The sequence below is a fragment of the Myxocyprinus asiaticus genome, chromosome 31 (genome assembly GCF_019703515.2).
Source record: "Myxocyprinus asiaticus isolate MX2 ecotype Aquarium Trade chromosome 31, UBuf_Myxa_2, whole genome shotgun sequence".
Lineage (NCBI taxonomy): Eukaryota > Metazoa > Chordata > Actinopteri > Cypriniformes > Catostomidae > Myxocyprinus > Myxocyprinus asiaticus.
In genome coordinates, this window is record NC_059374.1 from 34,190,850 (window position 1) to 34,216,649 (window position 25,800).

The following is a 25,800-nucleotide window of genomic DNA, read 5'->3' on the forward strand; positions in this document are numbered from 1 at the left end:
GACACAATAACTAGGTTTTGAAGCATGAATTAAATGTTTTGGGTGAGTTACTACAAAATTCTTGAAATGTGACTTTGCTACTCGGCACCTCTGTAAAGTACACACATTAAGGAGGTATGTAACTATAATACCACTTATTACATTTTACAAGACACACTAATTGTAGAAAACAGTTTGACAACACAATATGATGTCTTTCCAAAGTAGTTTTAAAAATTATAGGTGTGAAATAATAATCACTGTTGGAATTTTAAGTTGTTAAACTTGTATCGTCAGGCCATGCTTTTGACAACATTTGATGTTACGTCTGCCAACTATGAAAGACAGTAGCTAATCTGAATTGTACACCTGTATAAAACAAAACAACCCCCATTTGTTTACCTGCAATGTAGTATTGCAGATCCTGTGGTCCTGTGGACACAGTTACTCTGTCTGGATATGAATGTTTATCTGTGTAGTTGGAATAAACTGCAGTGCAGAGGTGCAAAGCAGTTTTTAATTGAAAACAAGTCAAAACAACATAATGATTTTTTTTTTTTTTTCTTTTATCTGAGTATATCTTGAATGAGTGGCACAATAAAAAGCCTAACATGCTCACTCAGGAAAAAGCTTTGTTGTGCCAGAGGATGATGAGCCATGGTGACAAGTAGAAAAGAGAACGAGAGAGAGATGCTGGAGTCAGCCAAAGCAACCAAGTAAATAAATGCAAATATGCTGAATGGATATGAGTCACAGTAAAATGGGAAATGTTCCTGGTTTGTAATGTGGACCATGTCACACATCCGTTGGGATGTATGAGAAAGGGGATGCTGAGAGATTAATTGCTTCCAGTATTGAGTGGTAAAAGGTTAGGGTTGCTAACTTTTCACACAGGAATATGGGAAGCTTGACATTTACATTTACATTTGACATTTATTCATTTGGCAGACACTTTTATCCAAAGCGACTTACAAAAAAGGAATAATACATCATAAGCGATTCATCTTAAAACTCAAGACAGTGGTACGAAAAGTGCTGCATTTCAAAGTTTCCCTAGCATCAGAATAGCAGTATCCAAGACAGATTAGAGTGCAACAACAATATATATATATATATATATATATACACACAGGGTTGGGAGGGTTACTTTTGAAATGTATTCCACTACAGATTACAAAATACATGCTGTAAAATGTAATTTGTAACATATTCCGTTAGATTACTCAAGGTCAGAAATGTATTCTAAATACTTTGGATTACTTCTTCAGCACTGCAGATTTTTTCACTTGTTTTGTACAGCTCAGTACAGTAAGACATGTTAAAAATACATTCTCTGTAAAACCTAAATATCTTATGCAGTGTTGTTTCTAAAACCAGATAAATCTAATTGATCTTGTTTTAAAGATTTTTAGATATTTTTACATGAAAACAATACAAAAATTATTATCAAGAATATGAATTTTGCCCTAATATCAAAGGTCTTACTAGAAAAAAATAAATTATGATCTAACGTGAATTTTCTTGATAAAAAAATATGACTGTGCCTGGTAACATGTGCATGTAAAATGGCTAGAAATAGCATTTTAGCTTAGTGTAAAGCTGACAGTTTACACAAGGTTTATTTCTATTTCTTCTGCTCCAAACTTACTTCAAACTTACTTCTCTGTCTGCTCGTATGAATGTAACACATCATAAGAAAGTGTTTCACCGCTGTTCAAATGCACTTTGGAACGCATCATTTATATGGATAAATGTTTTCCATCTGAAAGGACTAAATATTAAATGAAACAAATGACAATAAAGTGCAAAGTAATCTCTTCAGTAATCAAAATACTTTTTGAATGTAACTGTATTCTAATACAATTATTTAAATTGTAACTGTAGTGGAATACAGTTACTTATATTTTGTATTTTGTATTTTAAATACAGTGTTTTGGTGCCTCTTTGTGTTGGTACAACAAGGCGCCGCTCATTAGCCGACCGCAGGCTTCTGGTGGGAATGTAGCTCTGCAGAAATGATTTTAGGTATGCTGGAGCAGACTCGGTGACTGTTCTGTATGCCAGCATCAGAGCCTTGAACTTGATACGTGCATCAACCGGCAGCCAGTGAAGAGAGACAAGGAGTGGTGTAACATGCGCTCCCTTTGGTTCATTAAAGACCAGACGTGCTGCTGCATTCTGGATCATTTGCAGGGGCCTAATTGCGCATGCAGGGAGGCCTACAATGATAGTGTTGCAGTAGTCTAGGCTAGTTATGACAAGTGACTGAACAAGAAGATGTGTGGCATGTTCAGAGAGTAAGGGTCTTATTTTCCATGATTGTGCTGTCTTTGAGATGTGGTCCATGAAATTGAGTTTGTTGTCAATGGTTACCCCTAGATTTCTGACCGTTTTGGAAGTTGAACCAAGCTAAACGGTGATGTTGTGTTCAACAGCAGGGTTGGCTGGAAAGACGAGGAGCTCAGTCTTCACTGGGTTAAGTTGCAGGTGGTGTTCCTTCATCCAGGCCGAAATGTCTGCCAAACAAGCCGAGATTCGAGCAGTTCCTAGAGCTGTGCGTCATCGGCGTAGCTGAGGTAACAGAACCCATGTGCCTGAATGATGGGTCCAGGTGATGTATTGTATAAAGAGAAGAGAAGTGGGCTAAGCACTGAGCCCTGAGGTACCCTAGTAAGTAGCTGATGTGACTTGGACACCTCACCTCTCCAAGCTACCTTGAAGGTCCTACCTGAGAGATAGGAATTAAACCAGACAAGCACAGTTCCTGTGATGCCCAGAGTAAAGAGGGTGGAGAGTAGGATCTGATGGTTGACTATATCAAAGGCTGCAGAAAGGTCTAGTAGAATCAGGATGGATGATCTGAATCCAGCTCTCGCCTGTCTCAGCATCTCAGTGACAGACAGCAGGGCAGTCTTGGTGGAATGTCCACTTTTGAAGCCTGACTGATTTTCATCCAGCAGCTTGTTCTGCGAGAGATAGGCAGAGATCTGATTGAAAACTGACCTTTCAAGTGTTTTTGCCATGAATAGGATGAGAGAGAATGGTCTGTAGAGTCCTACATGTGTGGGGTTAAGTGCAGGTTTTTTAAGCAGCAAGGTTACTCGAGCCTGCTTAAATATAGTGGGAAAAATGCCTGTAAGTAGAGATGTGTTAATTATATGTGTGAGTGCAGGTAGGATGGACGGAGAGATGGCTTGCAGAAGGTAGGAAGGAATGGGGTCAAAGGGACAGGTGGTGGGGTGGTTGGAGAGGAGGAGTTTAGAGACCTCAGTGTCAGTCAGAGAAGAGAACATAGAGACAGAAGAGCTGCATACAGGAGGTGGATGTTTGAGAGGGTGTGGTGTTGAGAATGTATTGTTGATGGCTGTAACCTTATTAGTAAAAAATGTGGCGAAGACATCTGCTCTCAGTGAGGTGAGGTGAGGCAAGGTGTCAGGCGGTGGAGGGGAAGGACAGAGTAGTGTGTTGAGCATTTTAAAGTGCCTCAATAGGCCTACATGACGGGGTCCTCCTTGAGCATTTTCCCATTTTAACAATGTCTTCAATATGAGATGTTTCGCTGTCCAACCGGGGGATGGAGGGGATGGTCCCCCTCAAGCGTATCACCGCTAAAATCAGGAACAATAGGCATCCTGTATGGCATGTCTTAATTTTGTCCAAAATACAGGATGTCCCGGATCAGGCATTACAAATAGTTTCCCCCTGGTGACTCAATTTCATGGGCAGATTAATTTCATTATCACACAGTACAGTTGGCAGGCCTTGGCACACCCACTTATGATCACCAGATTTCCAGACTGCCAAGTTACCATTTTCATTAATCATTTTGCTCTTATAGGAAGGCTCAGTTGTTAGCGCTGTCGCCACACAGCAAGAAGGTCTTGGGTTCGAGTCCCGGCTCAACTGGGCCTTTCTGTGTGGAGTTAGTATGTTCTCCCCGTGTTCGAGTGGGTTTCCTTTGGGTGCTCGTGTTTCTCCCACAAGTCCAAAAACATGCAGGTTAAGTGAACTGAAGACTCTTAGGCGTGAGTTAGAGTCCCCCTGCCACTGGGGGGTTGCGTCAGGAAGGACATCTGGCGTAAAACCTGTGCCAAGTCAAATATGTGGATCACGGATGGTCCGCTGTGGCGACCCCTAACAGGAGCTGCTGAAAGAAGAAGAATATTTTGCTCTTATAATAAAAATATGTACAGACACCTAATTTTATTAGACTTAACTTCTTAAAGCTGAAGTATGTCATTTCTGTGCCGCCAAACGGAATTGCAAAAATAAACATTGTTTTCAAAACAGCTTTCTGAGTATGCTGTTGATTGAACAAACAGATAAGGTGCGTCCCAAACCGCTCACTTCTGCCCTATTCTATGCCATTTTGTAGTGTAAGTAGTGCGAGTAGTATGTTTACACTGAAACTGCAGCAAAAAGAAGTGTACTTTAAGTACCCGGATGATGCACTTTTTCAACCATCAAAATGGAGTGTGGAATGTTGGACACTTCATGCACTCAACGCACACGGCTTGCCGTAGATAGCAGAAGGGGCGGAGGTACCTGACTGCAGCTCTGAAAAAACAATTGTAAATAATGAAGAATGTAGCAGCTAGCGAAACTTGGATACAGCACCTTACAAAAGTGAGTTGAATGCTTTCCCATCACCCCAAGCTGTGTGAATATGTACAGGGTTTAATATATTTAAAAGTGTTGAACTGAGGTTGGCTAACGCGCTAAAGAAGTGGCAACACATCACATGCGTTTTAAATGTCACTTCCATCAGCTGCTAAATGGCGAATGCTTCTGTGTAGTAAAAAAAACATTAAGTATATCATCTGGGGCGATACTACACTTTGAAAATTCATACACTACATGGCTGAGTGCATAGTATATTTTATAAGTGCATAGTGTATAGTGTTTTGGGACACAGGTATAGTCCTGCCCCCAACTCACGCCATTGGTCGAGTCAATGTTATTGTCTCTCTTGAGAGGGGTCACTCAAAACAAACAAGGGAATTTTCATAGAACCACAGAGACACAGAGTTTACAGTTTTCAAGAAAATTAACTTATGAATGGGTCACTTACAGTTTTCCCTAAATGTTAAGCTAGGATAAAAGAAAGTATTTTAACACCGAAAAGGTGACATACTTCAGCTTTAAATTATATTATTGGTAATTGTTGAGTGGTTTTAAAAATATGTTTTTCTTTAGCATTTTACAAGGGCATTTTATCTTAAAATATATAAAGAAGCGTGTTTTATTATTAATTTAAAATTTTGAAGTTATTGAGCTGTTGATCACATTAAAACAAAAACAAATGTTGTGACGTTTTGTGTGCCTTTATAAATTTTTTTGCATATTTAATTATATTATGCTTTTTATTTAAAAAAAAAAACATAAAATGTTGAAATAATAATTTAACAAATGTGTGTTATTTATTTACTTACTGTATTTGTGCCGCAGCACCATGCGCATCAAGGACTTTTATTTTAACTTTTAGCAGCCATGTTTGTTTGAGTGATATTTGCCTGAAGTTTCACACACCCTCTTCGACGTAAATACAGTTCACTGCTCGTGATATGACGAGGTTATATTTGTATCTTCTACTAGTTTAACAACACAGAGACTTGGAAGTGCGGAAGCAAAGACAAACGCGACCTATCAGGTAGTTTGCATATTGTTTTTAAAATTATCATCCTAGATTTTGTCATGAATTTAATGCATGATAAGAAGTTTCAGCCTGTGCATGATGGGAAGTGTTGCCTTAATCTGTACTAAGTTTTATGTATTCAGCACGTATTGTTAATGAGTCTGATAACATTTCATACTGTATTTAATGCTGATTTCATATATCCAAAGTGATATAACCGAAGCCAAATGCAAAAGTCAGGTAATTAAGCATATACTCGTATTATAACTTGAAATATACATACATTGCATATAGTTTGAGCTCTGGTTCTGTGCTCTGAAAGATTATATGAATGTTTTCAACAAAGGTGACCATTTGTATTGAAAAAATGTTATGCATTTTATGTGATTCATTTACATGTACATGTATTAATACATGTGCTCTCATGATTGACAGGTGAGAGGATGGAGGAGGATTTGTTAAGTGCCCTGAATTCTGTCACTCTGGAGCAAAAAGACAGCAAGATGGACACTTTTGGGTATGTTTTCCATCTTTTTCTTCACTTAGCAAATGCTTTCTTTTCCAAAGTGATTTATAGAATATTTTACTATAAGAAAAGTCCCCTTAGAGTAACCTTGGTTGGATGCCTTGCTCAAGGCCACAGTGGTTTGCCCCATATGGGGTTTGAACCTTCGCATTTTTTGTTCCCCGGCATCGGCGGGCAATATCTTTTACAATCAAGCCACTAAAACTGTCATCTTAACATATTCTCCCATTCTGTCAGGGAGCAGTCGATGCAGGTCTCATAAACTAATAATCCATTCCAATTTTGGCCATTTTTTTCAAAATGTTGTAACTTTGTCACAAGGTCCGTGGTATTGTCGTCAATTAAAGACAAGCTCTTTTTGTGTTTGAACATTCTGAATTCTTGGACATAAGGTGAACAGTGTAGCCTCTCATTGTTTGGCAAAATGTGCAAGAATAAAGCAGGGATTAGACCAACTGGGATTAGCTTTCTCAACACACTTTGGCATTACGACAGGTTTCTGTTCATGTGAAAATCCTAAAAGTGTTTTCAGTTGTTCATTAGAACCCCAAACTTTTATACGGTTCCACCTTCTGAGCAGCAGTTTCGTAACATGATAGATATCCTTTATAATATCGATTAATAATGTATAGGCTATATATTAGACTAAAACTTGGCATCAGCATAGAAACCTATAGCAGTATTCACAGATCAGAAATTATAAGTGAGTTCAGAGGACATTGCATTTCCATGAGAATTCGAGAGACATTTAGAAATTAACCAATTAATACATATTAATATCTGATTTAAGGAGATTTTTCTTTACTATTGTACAATAAACAATGTGGCCAATGTGCAGTCTGGGTCCTGAAGCAAAAGTGTTGAGACCACTGGTCTAGGCTGAATGTGTTGGGTGGGTCATGTAGGCCATTATTTAACCAGATTAACATTGTAATCTCTGAGATGAAAGTCGAAAGGTCTGCTTACACTCGTGGACGATCTGGATCCCAATGATAAACTGCACACTGCTTTTCTCATCTGCGGAGAGAGGGCTGGTCGACCTCGGAAAGATCAGTTCAGGTTTAGTTTTTTATTTTATTTCACTACTCTTGTTATTTGTAGTTGTCAAATCTAACTCCTGGTTTCTTGCTTGGTTTGTGGCAAAAAGTAAAAAAAAAAAAAACAAAAACAGGCCTGGTTTGTCTGGATATTTTTTTTTCCATCATCAGGCGTTTACCTGTTATCTAATGTTTTTAGATGGTGGTCTTCAGAGCTGAGACATTTTGAACTTTAGGTAAACTGGGTTAAATGGATTGAGCTGTCTCAGATGTTAAGCTGCTGTGTGCTATGCTTATTTCATGGACCAATTAGTTGAAATAGTGTTATTGTTAATCTGAACAGTTAAGTGAGGTCATGAGGTAGTCAGCAGTTCTTTAGTTAGAGTTATACAATATAATTATAAATGAATTACACAAACAGAAGGGAAGATCTGGTATTGAACACCATTTAACTATTGACTCCAAAAGTTTTTTTTTTCATTTTGTCTTTTTTCATTCCTTTCTTATTTTCTTCCTTTCTTCCTTCTTTCTTTCATTCTTTCCTTCCTTGCTTTTCATTCATTCATTCATTCTTTCTTTCTTCCTTCCACGTTTCTTTCCTTCCTTATTTCCTTCATTCCATTTTGACTTATTTTCTTCCTTCATTCCATCCTTCCTTCCTATTTATTTCTTTTTTTCTTCTTTCTTTCTTTCTTTCTTTCTTTCTTTCTCATTTCCTTCCTTCATTCCATCTTTCCTTTCTTCTTTCCTTTCTTCTTTCCATCCTTCCTTCATTTCCCTACTTTCTTGCTTATTTTCTCTTATTTCTTCCTAATTTCCTAAATTTATTCCTTTCTCCCTTATTTCCTTTTTCTTTCTTTCTACCTTTCTTTCTCTTTCTTTCTTTCTTTCACTTTCTTTCTTTTTCTTTCTTTCTTTTCTTTCCTTCTTTCCTTCCTTCCCTACTTTCTTGCTTATATCCTTCCTTTTTATTTCTTCCTAATTTCCTTATTTAATTCCTTTCTTCCTTATTTCCTTATTTATTCCTCTTTCTTCCTTCTTATTTCCCTCCTTCCTCATTTCTTTCTTCATTCCGTTCTGTCTTATTTTCTTCTTTCATTCCATCCTTCCTTTTTATTTCTTCCTAATTTCCTTATTCATTCCTTTCTTCCTTATTTCCTTTTTTGTTCCACTTCCTTCCTTCCTTTCTTTCTTATTTTCTTTCTTTCTTTCCTTCTTTCCTTCCTTCCTTCCTTCCCTACTTTCTTGCTTATATCCTTCCTTTTTATTTCTTCTTAATTTCTTTATTTAATTCCTTTCTTCCTTATTTCCTTATTTATTCCTCTTTCTTCCTTCCTTTCCTTCTTATTTCCCTCCTTCCTCATTTCTTTCTTCATTCCGTTCTGTCTTATTTTCTTCCTTCTTTCCATCCATCCTTCCTTTTTATTTCTTCCTAATTTCCTTATTCATTCCTTTGTTCCTTATTTCCTTTTTTATTCCACTTTCTTTCTTTCTTTCTTATTTTCTTTCTTCATTCCATTCTGTCTTATTTCCTTTTTTTATTTCTTCCTCATTTCCTTATTTTATTCCTTTCTTTCCTTCCTCCCTCCCTCCCTCACTCACTCACTCACTCACTCACTCACTCACTCACTCACACACTCACTCACTCACTCACTCACTTATTTAATTCCTTCCTTCATTAATTAATTTCTTCCTTCCTTCCTTTTCACAGGCTGTATGTTGTCACGTGGAATGTGGGCACAGCGGAGCCCCCTGATGATGTGAATTCTCTGCTCCAGCTCAGCTCTCCAAAGAAACCAGACCTTTATGTTATTGGGTAAGTTCAAACACTATCAAATTTATTTAATCTCGTAAGCATGGTGTCTGGGTGTCTTAACCTCTGTGACTTCTGCTCTTGTTCAGTCTACAGGAGGTGAAAGCTGCACCTCTAAAGTTTGTCACAGACTTGGCCTTCGAGGACTCGTGGAGTCATCTATTCATGAACACATTGGCTCCTTTGGGTTTTATCAAGGTGCTGATTGTTTCTGCTTCATCTTATCATGCTTTGATTGGTATACTAATCACATGATTCACAGTGGAAGGTGACCCAATGGACTCATACTTGCTCTGAACACTAAATTAGTTTCAGATATAGAGCAGCTTTGGCTCACTGGTTCTGTGTGATTTAAAGTGTGTATGTTCACAAACAGGAAAGACAAAAATAATTGCAAACAATGATTGTGTCCAAACCCATTTAGTTTCCCCCTCTTGTCTTTGTTCAGACTGCTCTAATAAAGAGAGTGATGTTTTTAATGTACCACAGAGACACTGTGTTTACATTCTTTGGGAAGTCAACCTAGTAATAGTGTACTGATAGCTGTTTCTGCACATTTTATTGGGATAGTAGGTATTTTAACATAAAAAAAAATATTCACTAAAATTGTATTTTGAGTCTATTCATGGACTGTTTTGCTGTTTGGAACAAAGCATATTTATACTTTCTTAACCATTCTGTTTCATTTTTACCCGTTCAGGTGTCCTCTGTACGGATGCAGGGTCTACTCTTGCTTTTCTTTTCCAAACTGGAGCACGTCCACTTTATCAGAGACATTCAGGTCACTTACACCCGAACAGGACTGTATGGATACTGGGTAAGACTATGTCAATACAAAGAGCTTGGGATCAACAAAGTTCTAAATATATTAAATTATAGCAACAGCTATGTAGGATCTTTTGTTGCCATAGTGGTTTACAGTACATAATGAATAGTGCACCAGTTTGTTCGTTGATTTGCTTGAATTAATCTATTATTTTCTTGCGTCTAAGGGTAACAAAGGGGGCGTGTCTATTCGCCTTTCCTTCTATGGTCACATGCTCTGCTTCCTTAACTGTCACCTGACAGCCCACATGAACTTCGCCTCCCAGAGAGTGGATGAATTCGAGTACATTCTAGATGCACAGACGTTTGACGCCAAAAACACGCCACACATTCTTGACCATAAGTCAGTCCATGATGACATTTAAGGAATATTAACTTCATAAAAAAAATTATGTGTATTGTGCTGATCTTTATTTCTTTTAGAATTAATTAGTTACATATAATCAGGCTTATTTTTTATTATTTTTCATCATTTCAATTTTTTCATTTTTGGATATGAAATCTCTCCCACCTCATAATTTTGATTATCTAGGGTTGTGTTCTCGTTTGGGGATTTAAATTTTCGTATCGAGGACCATGGTATGCACTTCATCCGAAACTGCATCAACAGCCAGCGTTTCAATCTTCTGTGGTCTAAAGATCAGGTACTGATTATTCTTCAACGATAACATTCATTAGAAGAGACAAAAAACTTGTATAGATGTATAGAAACAATATATGTCCACGTAAATAAATATATACACTCACTGAGGACTTTATTAGGAACACTATGGTCCTAATAAAGTGCCCCATGTGGTCCTTTGCTGTTGTAGCTCATCCACCTGAAGTTTCGACGTGTTGTGGATTCTGAGATGCTATTCTGCTGACTACAATTGTACAGAGTGGTTATCGGAGTTACCGTGTCTGTCGGCTCGAACCAGTCTGGCCATTCTCTGTTGATCTCTCTCATCAATAAGGCGTTTCCGTCCACAGAACTGCCGCTCACTTGATGTTTTTTGTTTTTGGTACCATTCTGAGTAAACTCTAGAGACTGTTGTGCCTGAAAATCCCAGGAGATCAGCAGTTACAGAAATACTCAAACCAGCCCATCTGGCACCAACAATCATGCTATGGTCGAAATCACTGAGATAAAATTTTTCCCCCATTCTGATGGTTGATATGAATATTTACTGAAGCTCCTCACCCATATCTGCATGATTTTATGCACTGCACTGCTGCCACACGATTGGCTGATTAGATAATCGCATGAATAAGTATGTGTACAGGTGTTCCTAATAAAGTGCTCATTTGGTGTATAATAATAGACAAATTTATTTGCTGGATTAGTAACTAACTTCTAACTTACTTCTAGTCTCATGTTCATGCCAATATCTCTGCAGCTCACCATGATGAAAAAGAAGGAAGCTATTTTGCAGGAGTTTGAAGAGGGACCTCTTAACTTTCAACCCACCTATAAATTTGACTTGAACTCAGATAACTACGATTCAAGGTCATTGAAACATACACACATCCACGTAACATCTTATAGCATATACTGCAGTATATTGCATGTATTTTTTCATTATTTTAGGGAGACATAGGTTTTTTAAAGTCAACATGAAATCAAAATTGACCCTATTTACTTTGTTATACACGTTCATCAGTGCTGTTTATTCCAAAGAAAAAATAATTGTAATTTTTCATCAAAATGCAATAACTTGCTCTGCCTGTGAAACAACTGTCCATTTTGGCTGACAGCACCAAGCCCTCTAATTTTTCAACTCCTCCCCTCAAACCATCTGGCTCGGTTCTGGTATATATCATCCACTTTTCACAATTCAGTCAATTAATGATAGATAAAATGAAGTCCTGCATTTTTTTTTTTTTGTTGTTGTTTCCCCCTGAAATTCATCAGATTTCAGATATAAAATGGGTTTGTCATGTTGACTTTAATTACATTTCCTTTCCCTCCCTAAAAGCAGTAAGGGAAGTTCATCATAATATCTTGGGTCTTCTCCAGTTCCTCTTCCATGGCCTTTTAAACTATCAGAAGTTCACACATGTTCTCTTTTACCCCTGCAGGATACAGAAGACATGGTTTGGTTTTAAGTAAGCTTTAAATTTCCTTAAATTGTTCCCTAATTGAAGCATTTCATTCAGGCAACGAAATATTTTTTTCTTAGCCCTAAAGCCTTGCAGATCTCATCCACTGAAGACCATATACATTAATGCAGACTAATATGTTGCGTGATGCATGCCCCACTCCCTTCCTGTAACACTGCTTAGATATTGTTGAAATTAAGTACCATAGATAAACCATTAAAACCATGCAAATAGTTAAGTTTAATTCTGTGTTTGTAGTTACCGGTAGTTTAATAGTATTGTATGTTGCAAAGAGCTTGTTGCTTGTTCAGTCCATTGGTTGTTCAAATCTTTCCAGCGTACAGTTGAAGTCAGAAGTTTACATTCACCTTAGCCAAATACATTTAAACTAAGTTTTTCACAATTCCTGACATTTAATCGTAGAAAACATTCCCTGTCTTAGGTCAGTTAGGATCACCACTTTATTAAGAATGTGAAATGTCAGAATAATAGTAGAGAGAATGATTTATTTCAGCTTTTTTTTCTTTCATCACATTCCCAGTGGGTCAGAAGTATACATACACTTTGTTAATATTTGATGGCATTGCTTTTAAATTGTTTAACTTGGGGCAAATGTTTTGGGTAGCCTTCCACAATCTTCTCACAATAAGTTGCTGGAAATTTGGCCCATTCCTCCAGACAGAACTGGTGTAACTGAGTCAGGTTTGTAGGCCTCCTTGCTTGCACATGCTTTTTCAGTTCTGCCCACAGATTTTCTATTGGATTGAGGTCAGGGCTTTGTGATGACCACTCCAATACCTTGACTTTGTTGTCCTTAAGCCATTTTGACACAACTTTGAAGGTATGCTTGGGGTCATTGTCCATTTGGAAACCCATTTGCGACCGAGCTTTAACTTCCTGGCTGATGTCTTGAGATGTTGCTTCAATATATCCACATAATATTCCTTCCTCATGATGCCATCTGTTTTGTGAAGTGCACCAGTCCCTCCTGCATCAAAGCACCCCCACAACATGATGCTACCACCCCCATGCTTCACGGTTGGGACGGTGTTCTTTGGCTTGCAAGCCGCACCCTATTTCCTCCAAACATAACGATGGTCATTATGGCCAAACAGTTCAGTTTTTGTTTCATCAGACCAGAGGACATTTCTCTAAAAAGTAAGATCTTTGTCCCCATGTGCACTTGCAAACTGTAGTCTGGCTTTTTTATGGTGATTTTGGAGCATTGGCTTCTTCCTGGCTGAGCAGCCTTTCAGGTTATGTCAATATAGGACTCGTTTACTGTGGATATAGATACTTGTCTACCTGTTTCCTCCAGCTTCTTTACAAGGTTCTTTGCTGTTGTTCTGGGATTGATTTGCACTTTTCATACCAAACTACGTTCATCACTTGGAGACAGGTCTTCTTCCTGAACGGTATGATGGCTGCATGAACCCATGGTGTTTATACTTGTGTACTGTTGTTTGTACAGATGAACATGGTACCTTCAGGTGTTTAGAAATTGCTCCCAAGGATGAACCAGACTTGTGGAGGTCCACAATTTTAATTTTTTTTCTGAGGTCTTGGCTGATTTCTTTTGATTTTCCCAAGATGTCAAGCAAAGAGGCACTGAGTTTGAAGGTTGGCCTTAAAATACATCCACAGGTACACATCCAACTGACTCCAATTAGCCAATTAGCATATCAGAAGCTAATTTGCTAATTGCCTAAAGGCTTGACATCATTTACCAAGCTGCTTAAAGGCACATGTTAGTGTATGTAAACTTCTGACCCACTGGAATTGTGATAGAGTCAATTAAAATTGAAACAATCTGTCTGTAAACAATTGCTGGGAAAATGACTTGTCATGCACAAAGTAGGTGTCCTAAACAACTTGCCAAAACTATAGTTTGTTAAAATGAAATCTACGGGGGAGGTCATGTGATGCCATGCAAGGGACAGACGTGTGAGCAACGAGCTCTGCGCACTTTGCTACATTTTTTTATTATTCTTATGTTATAATCTGGTGAATTTTAATACACCCAGTTACACATTGCTCTTTGATGCAAAACATGGCAAAGAAGTCAAAATCCTCGGGCTCTGGAGACATTAAAAGACACTTACATGTTCAGGATGAAAGCCCCGACTGGCCTACAGACCGGGGACTCGATTTGGATGGTGCGGCGGGAGAAGGAATCCAGTGTCAGTTGTCCAACATCTCGGTGATGTTGACGAAGATTCTTGCTGACTTGGAGGATCTCGCTGTAATACGTCAATCGATTACGGCGATGGAAATAAAATTCACTGAGCTAGTTACAAGAGTGACTGATGTTGAAAGACGAATCGATTTTTTGGAGTCATCAGAGAGGGAATTAACCGCTAATCCGCTCGCGACCAAAGTTGATTTGGAACATCTCCTTGAAAAGTTTGAAGATCTTGAGAATAGAAGCCGCAGGAATAACATTCGAATTGTTGGAATTCCTGAGCACGAGGAGGGCAGAGATATGGTGAAATTCCTAGACGAGTTTTTCCCGAGTCTGCTCGACATAACAGGCCACAAGCTGGAAATCGAGCGAGCTCACAGAGTCCCAGCTCACAGATTTGCTGAGGGAGACAGGCCCCGACCGATTCTGGCCAGATTTCTGAGATCATCCGATAAAGATCTTGTGTTGTGCCAGGCGAGGAGCAAAGGAAAGCTTTCTTGGAAGAACCATAATATTGTCTTGTTCCCGGACTTTGCGAGTTCAACAAGAGAGAAAAGCGATCGGTTCAAGGAATGTAAGAAACTCTTACATCGGCGAAAGATCTCGTTTGTTCTGATGTTTTCCGGCCAAACTGAGAATAGATACGAAGGTCGGTCGCAAAGTATTTACATGTCCCAATCAGGCAATGTCTTTGATAGAATCAATGGCTGAGTAAACCATTGGATATTTCTCATGTGAGTGGGTCGACTTGCTGTACTTACTCTTGAGGAAGCTGGGCGACATTTTGGGTTTTTTGCGTTGGCTCTGCTGTGCGGCTGGAGCTTGTTTTGTGAATAACACTTTTCCTTAAAGAAACTTTTGCATTGACAGAAGATTACTTTTGCATTGAAGTTCCCATCCAGTTTGAGAGTTGACACTACGGATGACTGCAAAATATCTACATGCTCACACAAAGGATGTCTTTTATAAAGTTGGCGGATTATGTAAGTCATGGTATATACTTTTATGCGGCCTCCGAGTGAATTGACTCGACCATCCGGGGAACCGGGATGCCGGTTTTGTTTCTTTTTGTATTGGTTCCGCCTAGCGGCTGGAGCTTGTTCTGTTGAATAAAACTCCTTTGGAACAGCTGTGGATTAATCTGTTCATTCTTCGTGCTTATTCCTCCTGCTGGCTGGAGTTTGTTTTGTTGAGTTTTTTTTTATGGGACATTGGAATGATTACGTCATCCGTTGAACTCATAACAGCCGGCTCACTGAACATTCATTTGTCTGTCCGAGGAATCTGAACGGTTTTATATCAGCTGGAATTTGTTTTGTGGAAGATCACACCTTTGAGACAGTTCTGTGAATGAATCTACACATTCTTTGTGTTCATTCTTCCTATTGGCTGGGTTTATTTTACAAAGTATTTTATGTTATGTAATTTTGCCTCACAAATTTGTGAGGCAAAATTGAGCAATCTGATGGCAAAGTTGTCGTGGGGGCTCGTGGACATTCATGGACCGTTTGAGTTTAGAGGGATCGTCGCCGGTTGGCGCTGTCGTGCACGGGGTTAATGCGCACGTTTTTCTTTTTTCTGTTTGTTTTGTTCGGGGGGAAGTTCGGGGTTTGATTGTTTCACTATTGGGGAATGTGGTCTGTATAATTTTGTTTTTGACACACAGTTTTTTTTTATTTTTTATTATATCAATATGTCAGTTGTTAATATGAGTGTACTATCTCTCTCCACATGGAATGTAAATGGATTGGGGCACCCCATAAATAGTAAAATTTAATTTATTTTTTAAAAATTATTTATTTTCTTAAATGTAAGAAATATGATATAGTGTTTCTTCAAGAAACACATCTTTCCCTGCAGGAAGCGGAAAAATTTGGGAAGATATGGGGTGGACATATTTTCTTTAGTGTTGGCTCAAGTAAGAGCAAGGGAGTCATTACATTGATAAGTAAACATTTACAATTCAAATGTCTCAAACAGATTAAAGATAAATTAGGAAGAGTCATTATTGTTTTAGCTGAAATTCAGGGGCGAAGGTTGATTTTGGCTAATATTTATGCGCCTAACGCTGATGATCAGGGCTTTTTTTATAGATCTTGAAAGGATGTTGCAAGTCGCTGGTACCCCTCATGATATAATTTTGGGAGGAGACTTTAATCTTTTGATGGATTCAGTCCTTGATCACAGTGAAGCAAAAGTGTGTAAGCCCCCTAGAGCAACATTGACGCTTCACAGGATGTGTAAAAATCTTGGTCTTATGGATATTTGGAGACTTTTGAACCCATCTGTTAGAGACTATACATTTTTTTCATCAGTCCATAAGATTTATTCTAGAATAGATTTTTTTTTTTTATATCCAAGTCCCTCATTTCATCTGTTGTGGATTGCTCAATTGGAAATATCTTAATCTCAGATCATTCCCTGGTGAGTTTAGAGGTGGTGCCACATACAGAGAAAAAGAAATCATATAGTTGGAGCCTTAATGTGTCCCTTTTGCAAAATCCTGATTTCCAACAAATGTTAAAGACTGAAATTAGTGTTTATATGGAGACCAATTGGTCCTCAGTATCCACAGTGGGAGTGGCTTGGGAGGCACTTAAGGCGGTTCTTAGGGGTCGGATCATACAGTATGCTTCATTCATCAAAAAATCCAAAGCACGAGAACTCGTGGAGTTAGAAGGAAATATTAAAAATGCCGAAGCAGAGCTGAAGCGGTGTTTGTCATCTGATGGCCTCAGAGAATTGACTCGATTGAAATACAGATATAATACTATTTTTTCACGGAAGGTGGAGTTTTGGTTATTCAGAGCAAGACAGTCATACTTTGAGTCGGGGGACAAAGCAGGAAAACTTTTGGCTAGATATATAAAGCAGAGAGAGTCTTTTTCTACCATTCCCTCAGTGAAACCTGCTGGTGGTGAAATATTTACCTCGGCCATTGATATTAATAATGCTTTTAAAGAATTCTACTTTGATCTCTATATTTCCACATCTTCGTCTACTGATGAAGATATTAGAAACTTTGTGGAACCATTAGATCTCCCTAAACTGACGACTGAGCAAAATAATTATCTTGATTCTGAGATAACCTCGCCAAGCTCCTCCAAGTTGATCAAGGCCTTACCTACAGGCAAGGCTCCGGGGCCTGACGGCTTTGCTGCTGAGTTTTTCAAATCTTATGCTACAGAACTGGCTCCACTTTTGTTAAAAGTTTATACTGAATCATTAAAGAATGGAAAGCTTCCGCCAACCATGACACAAGCCCAGATCAGTCTGATTCTTAAAAAGGACAAAGATCCAAGCAAGTGTAAAAGTTACCGTCCAATTTCTCTGATCCAGTTAGATGTAAAAGTTTTGTCAAAAATTCTGGCTAATCGATTAAGTAAAGTTATGACATCTCTTATACATATAGATCAGGTGGGGTTTATTCGGGGCCAGTAGCTCTTCTGATAACATTAGGCATTTCATCAGTATCATGTGGTCAGTGGTGAATGATCAGACTATGGTCGCTGCTATCTCACTTGACGCCAAAAAGGCATTTGATATGGTAGAATGGGATTATCTTTTTAAGGTTTTGGAAATATAAGGGTTCGGGAGTACATTTATTGGATAGATTAAATTACTTTATAGACACCCAGTAGCGGCGGTACTAACAAATGGACTAATTTCAGATTATTTTACTCTGGATAGGGGCATCCGGCAGGGTTGCCCTCTTTCCCCATTATTGTTCTGTCTTGCCCTGGAACCATTAGCAACAGCGATAAGAAAGGAGGATGATTTACCAGGGGTGGTGGCGGGAGGTATAACGCATAAACTCTTGCTTTACGTAGATGATATTTTATTATTTGTCTCTGACCCCAGTAGATCTATGCCTTGCCTCCACAGAATTATTAATTCCTTTTCTAAGTTTTCAGGATATAGAGTCAATTGGTCTAAATCCGAAGCTTTGGCACTGACAGTGTACTGCCCAGAAACGGCTTTCCAGCCGGGTGCTTTCCAGTGGCCCAAACAGGGCATTAAGTATTTGGGTATTTTATTTCCAGCAAATTTGTGTGATTTAGTTGGAGTTAATTTTGACCCCTTAATAAAACGGTTTTCGAGTGATGTGGGCAGGTGGGCTTCATTACATTTATCTATGATTGGGAAGGTTAATGTTATTAAAATGAATTGTATTCCAAAATTCAATTACTTACTGGAGTCTCTCCCTGTGGATGTCCCCTTCTCTTATTTCAAGCAATTTGATAGCATAGCGAAGTCCTTCATTTGGAATTGTAAGCATCCCAAATTACATTTCAATAAGTTACATAGGCCAATTGACAAAGGTGGGTTAAGCCTACCGAAGATTTTATTTTATTATTATGCATTCGGTCTCAGACATTTGGCTCATTGGTCGCTTCCACCTGAGAGAGCCCCTCCCTGGTTCTGTATAGAACAGGGAGTTCTTGCCCCTATTTCGCCACTGCAGAGCCTTTCTATCAAATTAATCAGAGAAGTTAAGTTACATCCCGTTATCTCGCACTTGAACTCGGTATGCACAAAAGAGTCCAGACTGTTTAATTCTGACATTTTTTTAAATGTTGCCACGAGCAAGACTTAAACAAGTCCCCTTTTTGCTGGTCAGAGTGGATTGGGAGGGGGGTTACTACACTCGGTGACCTATATGAGAATGGAGTGTTGAGATCCTTTCAAAATTTGGTTCAGCTTTTTGGGATTCCTAGATCTCAGTTCTATAAGTATTTACAGCTGGCCACCTGCTCTGTACTGTTTTTGGGAGTAGTATACACCCTCCTAAAGTGGCAGATACTCTGGGAGTGGTGATTACTGCTTTTGGAAAAGGTCATGAGGCATCGGTGTATTACTCCCTACTAATTCAGAGTCTGGGAGACGGAACTTCAACTTCTCTTAAGAGATTATGCGAGAAAGATCTAAATTTGGTATTGGAGGAGGGAGAGTGGGCTAGGATTCTAAAAAATGTCAAATCTGCATCCAGAGATGCAAGGGTTCGCCTCATGCAATTTAAGATTTTACATAGAGTCTATTGGACCCCCTCTAGATTGCATAGGCTTGGTCTTAAAGACACACCCACCTGCTGGCGATGTCAATCAGAAGATGGAGACACAACCCATGTCTTTTGGGGATGTGATAAGATGCAAGAATTTTGGATGAGGATTCAGAGTTTTATGTGCAAGGTTTTGGCCTCTCAGATTTTATTTTGCCCCAGACTCTGTATCTTGGGAGATGGGGCAGTCATTAATTTGGAGAATAAGCACATGAAAAACTGGGTCCTAACTAGTGTTATGATCGCCTGACAGATCACTTTGAGGAGTTGGAAGTCGACTGGAGCGCCCCCTTTCAGGAGTGGTGTTCAGAGATGGCCAGAGTGGCAGCTCTTGAGGAGGGGGTATCCAGAAGACTGGGGAGTCTGGACGTGTTTGTGAAGAAGTGGTGCAGATATCTGTCTTTTTTGGAGGGCTCTCGGGGAGGGACAGTGCAGAGAGAGGTGTAGGGATTGTTTTATTTATTTAATTTGTTTTAATTAATTAATTAAATAATTTTTGTTGTGTGTCTATGGTTGTGTGACCACTGGGGTGTTGTTGGGGGTCGGGTGGGGGATTGCGGGTGGCGGGGGGGGGGGGGGGGGGGGTTATATATTGATTCTGTATATGTGTGTTCTGCTATTGATATTTAATGGTTGAATCAATAAAAAATGTTAATCATAAAAATAAAAAAAATGAAATCTATGGAGTGGTTAAAAAATGAGTTTTAATGACTTCAACCTAAGTGTATGTAAACTTCTGACTTCAATTGTACATGATCATAAAGCATGTGAATGGGTTGCCTCATGGGGCTGACATGTTAAGATCACATGATCAGCTGAATACTGCTCACTTATGTCAGAAACCCAGGAGCTCCCTGTTATTGGACACTTTTGTTTGCAAAATAAATTAATTATGGCTAAATGTGAGTAGGATATTTCTACAATGGCTTCTGGAACCAAAAACCAGCATTTTCATAATGCTGCATTTACACAGGTATGTGTCTGCTCTTAAACTCTGGGCCAATTTTCCTTCCTGCAGTTGCCAAAAATTGGTCTAATTAAAAAACATGTATATTTTTTAAAACACTCCTATTATTCATAAATAATATTGAATATGTTTACAGTCTCATGATGAATAGAATGATGATTTTATATATACAGGTGCATCTCAATAAATTAGAATGTTGTGGAAAAGTTCATTTATTTCAGTAATTCAACTCAAATTGTGAAACTCGTGTATTAAATAAATTCAATGCACACAGACTGAAGTAGTTTAAGTCTTTGGTTCTTTTAATTGTGATGATTTTGGCTCACATTTAACAAAAACCCACCAATTCACTATCTCAAAAAATTAGAATATTTTGACATGCCAATCAGCTAATCAACTCAAAACACCTGCAAAGGTTTCCTGAGCCTTCAAAATGGTCTCTCAGTTTGGTTCACTAGGCTACACAATCATGGGGAAGACTGCTGATCTGACAGTTGTCCAGAAGACAATCATTGACACCCTTCACAAGGAGGGTAAGCCACAAACATTCATTGCCAAAGAAGCTGGCTGTTCACAGAGTGCTGTATCCAAGCATGTTAACAGAAAGTTGAGTGGAAGGAAAAAGTGTGGAAGAAAAAGATGCACAACCAACCGTGAGAACCGCAGCCTTATGATTGTCCAGCAAAATCGATTCAAGAATTTGGGTGAACTTCACAAGGAATGGACTGAGGCTGGGGTCAAGGCATCAAGAGCCACCACACACAGACATGTCAAGGAATTTGGCTACAGTTGTCGTATTCCTCTTGTTAAGCCACTCCTGAACCACAGACAACATCAGAGGTGTCTTACCTGGGCTAAGGAGAAGAACTGGACTGTTGCCCAGTGTTCCAAAGTCCTCTTTTCAGATGAGAGCAAGTTTTGTATTTCATTTGGAAACCAAGGTCCTAGAGTCTGGAGGAAGGGTGGAGAAGCTCATAGCCCAAGTTGCTTGAAGTCCAGTGTTAAGTTTCCACAGTCTGTGATGATTTGGGGTGCAATGTCATCTGCTGGTGTTGGTCCATTGTGTTTTTTGAAAAGCAAAGTCACTGCACCCGTTTACCAAGAAATTTTGGAGCACTTCATGCTTCCTTCTGCTGACCAGCTTTTTAAAGATGCTGATTTCATTTTCCAGCAGGATTTGGCACCTGCCCACACTGCCAAAAGCACCAAAAGTTGGTTAAATGACCATGGTGTTGGTGTGCTTGACTGGCCAGCAAACTCACCAGACCTGAACCCCGTAGAGAATCTATGGGGTATTGTCAAGAGGAAAATGAGAAACAAGAGACCAAAAAATGCAGATGAGCTGAAGGCCACTGTCAAAGAAACCTGGGCTTCCATACCACCTCAGCAGTGCCACAAACTGATCACCTCCATGCCACGCCGAATTGAGGCAGTAATTAAAGCAAAAGGAGCCCCTACCAAGTATTGAGTACATATACAGTAAATGAACATACTTTCCAGAAGGCCAACAATTCACTAAAAATGTTTTTTTTATTGGTCTTATGATGTTTCACAATTTGAGTGGAATTACTGAAATAAATTAACTTTTCCACGACATTCTAATTTATTGAGATGCACCTGTATGTATATATATATATATATACACAATTTCTTTTTGTCCTAAATTTGTAAGCATGTAATTATGGTTCTGTTTAAGCTTTCTCCCTTCAAAAATACTTATTTTATTCCACTAGATGGCAGCAAGTATCACCTTCCGTCACAAAATGCCAATCTAAATGTAGGTGGCGGTCTAATGCATTTTAGCCCTCACAGATGTGTTTGTCCAGACATTCAGTCTAATTTTCAGTTCATGCACCCCCATTGTTTCATCAAATATCTTGGTCTCTGAGTGTAATAGAAGCTGGTATCATTAGAAAGCTAAGATCGTCCCCATTGCGATGTATAACATTTTAACATATACAGTATTTCCAATGATTTGTTTAGCCTGCTTTTCCTGCTGGACTGCATATTTTGTTCTGGACACCTAAGATATAACATTGGATTATTCACACAAGCAAGCTCACAGACAAGTAAAAAATTGCTAATTTGTTTTAGAAAACTGCCTAAGGTATTAAAGTTTTTTGCTATTTGGGGCTTACAGCAGCAGTTATCAGTGCATAAAAGAGACGTTATTATTTGATGTCTTACAGATATCATACAATATTTCACTTTGTGATTTATTTAAAGATTTTTCAAACTGGTATAAGGGCAACAAAATAGTAAAGTTTTATTCCTGAGAATGAGAGCTTTCATTTGAAAAATGATTTGTCTATTTAAGTGCTATTTGAAAGACTTTTATGTTCAAATAAATATTTCTATCACATGACCTCTAGGTGGTGCTGATTTTCAACACAAATGTTTTCAGGCCTTATTTTGTTACTTCATGTAACATAAATCCAGAAATGATGGTTAACTCTTAAAAGTTCAGATTCTAAGCTTCAAACGATGCCCTTTATGCTTGACATGTATTCAGAGACTTGAACATTTTAAGCGTAAACCTTTTTCGTGACATAGCTTCCCCTTTTGGACTCGGTGGCGGGTTTGCAGAGTTGAAGAGGTTAAAAAGACAACTGCCATATCGGCCAGTGCAACTTAAAAAATTACTGAGTGCACCTTTAAAAGTGCTTCAGAAATCAATTCAATAATAATAATAATAAAAAGCCATTATTTACTACTGTGTAACTCATTCAGACCTTTTTCTTCCCTTTATGTTCGACTAGTGGAAAGAAACGAAAGCCTGCATGGTGCGACAGGATTCTCTGGAGAGTGAAGTCAAACTCCTCACTGACAGAGGATGCCAACAAAGAAGGTGGCAATGAAGAAGAGCAGAAGAAGAAACTGGTGGAGGACCAGGAGGAAGAGTTTCCTCTCAAAGTGACCCAGGAATATTACACCAATAAAATGGAGTATGGCGTTAGCGACCATAAGCCCGTTGTTGGCCTCTTCCGCTTGGAGGTGGGCGATCGTTGAGTTTGGCTAAAACAGTATTCATTTAGCTCCTGTGTTATGCTCTTATTCTATAAAATACTGTACCTTCAGTAAGAATGAAAAGTAACATTTAAGAGATTTATCACCTTGTCTATGTTTCTCTGTTATCAGCTGAAAAAGATGCATGAGGCACCCTTGGTTCAAGTGTGTGCTGAGGGAGAGTGGAGTGCTGACTTCGATGCCCTGATAACCTACAGCCCTCTTCAGCCCTTTCCTTCCAGTGCCTGGGACTGGATTGGCTTATATAAGGTTGGGATCAAATGTTGGAGGGGTTCTTTAGACTTTATTTCAGCTATTGTCTATTTCACACTATTTTAAAAATATTTATACATATTATTGACGAATAATAATAAAAGCACCTTTGGTCCTGACACCTTTCCTAACAATGCTCTTAAGTTCTACTTAAAAACGACTTATTTATGTGCTGGTTTAGGAAACAGGCGCTTGGCTATCGTAATGTACAACGTTATTTAAGATGTCTTAAAGGGATAGTTCACCCAAAAAGGAAAATTCTCTCATCATTTACTCACCCTCATGCCATCCCAGATGTATATGACTTTCTTTCTTCTGCTGAACACAAATAGAGATTTTTAGAAGAATATTTCAGCTCTGTAGGTCCATACTGTGCAGATCAAAGGTGTCCAAAACTTTGAAGCTCCAAAAAGCACATAAAGGCAGCATAAAAGTAATCCATAAGACTCCAGTGGTTTAATCCATATCTTCAGAAGCGATATGATAAGTGTGGGTGAGAAATAGATCAATATTTAAGTGCCTTTTTACAATAAATCTACTTTCAAACAGCTGTGCATATTAAGTATTGATCTTTATCTGTTTCTCAACCGCTGGAGTCATATGGATTACGTTTATGCTGCCTTTATGTGCTTTTTGGAGATTCAGAGTTTTGATCCCTGTTGACTTGCATTTTTTGGACCTACAGAGCTGAAATATTCTTCCAAAAATCTTCATTTGTGTTCAGCAGAAGAAAGAAAGTCACACTTCTTGGATGGCATCAGGGTGAGTAAATGATGAAATAATTTTCATTTTTGGATGAACTATCTCTTTAAGAGCATAATTTGCAATGCTTTCAGGAAACCTAGCCTTTATCAGTGTCAGTGCTCAGATTACTGCTTTGAGATATAATTTGAAATAATTTTTTATTTTATTTTATCCAGGGGTTCTGTAATACAGAATTTGTTTGTTCACAGGTTGGTTTTAAAAGTGTTTCAGACTACATTACTTACATTTGGGTGAAGGATGACCAGGTGGCTTTCAATGATGAGGTCTTTCAGGTATACAACATTTGTATTTGCAGTTTTAGAGACTTTATTATAGCTGTTCAATTTGGAATTTTTTCTTTTTTTTTTTTTTTTTTTACACAATCCACTAGATTTGAAGCATGTATTCTTTTTTTCACAGGTTTATGTAAACAAAGATGAAATTCCAGTTCTTGGGGGAGAATGTGTGCTATGCTATTACAGCAGCAAACTGCAGTGCATTGTCGGTATTAGTGAACATTTTAAGGTGAGTAAAAGTTTGCAGCTTTATTTTATGTTCTATATAAGGAACATTTATACATTTATCCTGTGGCACCATGAATGAGATGCATGGTAGTTACCAGAATATATCTGATATTATACTGTAAAATATGTTGCTTTATTTTAAAATATTCATTTAATCGCTGTTTCTGCTTTATAAATGTTTAAAATAATCTTCATTAGCTGCAGGAATCCAGAGTGGCGATTGAAGAGGGTTTAGTGCCTGAAAACATCCATGGACTAGATCAGGCAGTTGCCAGTTAAGTCCAGATACTTCTCAGCCGTAATGCACTTCTAGAATGTACAATCTTTCATACACTGTCTGCCCACTGTATTTCAACTGCACCTCAGATATAAAACCAAACTGACCTGTAAATTCAAGCAAGTGCAATTTTAACGCAAAATTTGAATTGGGCTTTTATTAGTATGTAAATGCTAAAATGTGTCTATTGTTTTCTATTCTTGATTTTTTTAAATTTTTTTTTTTAAGGAACATTTTAAATCTCAAGCAAGTTGGTAAAACATAACATATATATATATATATATATATATATATATATATATGTATATATCCCATTTTATTTTGTCTTGTAACATTTTTCAAACAAAATGTTTATTTATCTCTATCAAATTTAAATGTTTAATGTTACTTCTAATGTTGTCCTTATTTTATCATTCCGTTTCAACTTAATGTGGACTGTTACACTGTAAAACATTTGCACAATTTACCAGAGTACTCTTTTGACATGTTTACTTTATGTGGCAATATTTATGACTTTGACTCTTACAGAAGTGGTATTATAATATTGTACGTGTCTCACTGAAAAAGTTGGGTGAATAATTGAAGGATGTATTTAAATATTACACTGTATAATTTGAGTATATTTTTCCGATGTATAAAGTATAAAAAATTAAATATAAGCAGGCTATTTGCAAAGAATATATGTTTGTTGTTTTAATGTTAGACTAATGCTTGTGTATAAATCCAGATATATTATATTATATCAAATTATACTGTACAAAAGGTAAAGACTATAAGAGCCAAATTGTCTGTGTAGACTAAGCTTTTTGTTTTCTGAACAACTATAAATGCTTACTGATGGAATGAAATAAATGTTATTTTAATTAAACAT

At 38.0% G+C, this 25,800-nt stretch overlaps 1 protein-coding gene across 3 annotated transcripts; it reads left to right on the forward strand.

The window, feature by feature from the left end:
* Positions 1–5,477: 5,477 nt before the first annotated feature.
* LOC127422082 (inositol polyphosphate 5-phosphatase K-like) lies at positions 5,478–25,797 on the forward strand. Of its 3 annotated transcripts, XM_051665435.1 has the most exons (15): positions 5,495–5,629; positions 5,824–5,854; positions 6,050–6,131; positions 8,889–8,993; positions 9,080–9,188; positions 9,691–9,807; positions 9,983–10,158; positions 10,348–10,459; positions 11,195–11,304; positions 11,877–11,903; positions 22,865–23,099; positions 23,244–23,381; positions 24,338–24,421; positions 24,549–24,653; positions 24,851–25,797. In XM_051665435.1, the coding sequence occupies exons 2-15, from the start codon at positions 5,842–5,844 to the stop codon at positions 24,929–24,931; spliced, it is 1,494 nt and encodes a 497-aa protein (XP_051521395.1). In that variant the 5' UTR covers positions 5,495–5,629; positions 5,824–5,841; the 3' UTR covers positions 24,932–25,797. The 3 variants fall into 3 exon arrangements, with proteins under 3 accessions (XP_051521396.1, XP_051521395.1, XP_051521397.1); XM_051665436.1 differs by lacking the exon at positions 5,824–5,854 and having other exon boundaries at positions 5,478–5,629; XM_051665437.1 differs by lacking the exon at positions 11,877–11,903.
* Positions 25,798–25,800: the final 3 nt, after the last annotated feature.

What these genes read in the sequence shown, in the direction of transcription:
- LOC127422082 (XM_051665435.1), top strand. An exon ending in CAGGACTGTATGGATACTGG is followed by an intron (nt 9,808 to 9,982) that starts GTAAGACTATGT and finishes CTTGCGTCTAAG; the next exon opens with GGTAACAAAGGGGGCGTGTC. An exon ending in TCAGATAACTACGATTCAAG is followed by an intron (nt 11,305 to 11,876) that starts GTCATTGAAACA and finishes TTACCCCTGCAG; the next exon opens with GATACAGAAGACATGGTTTG.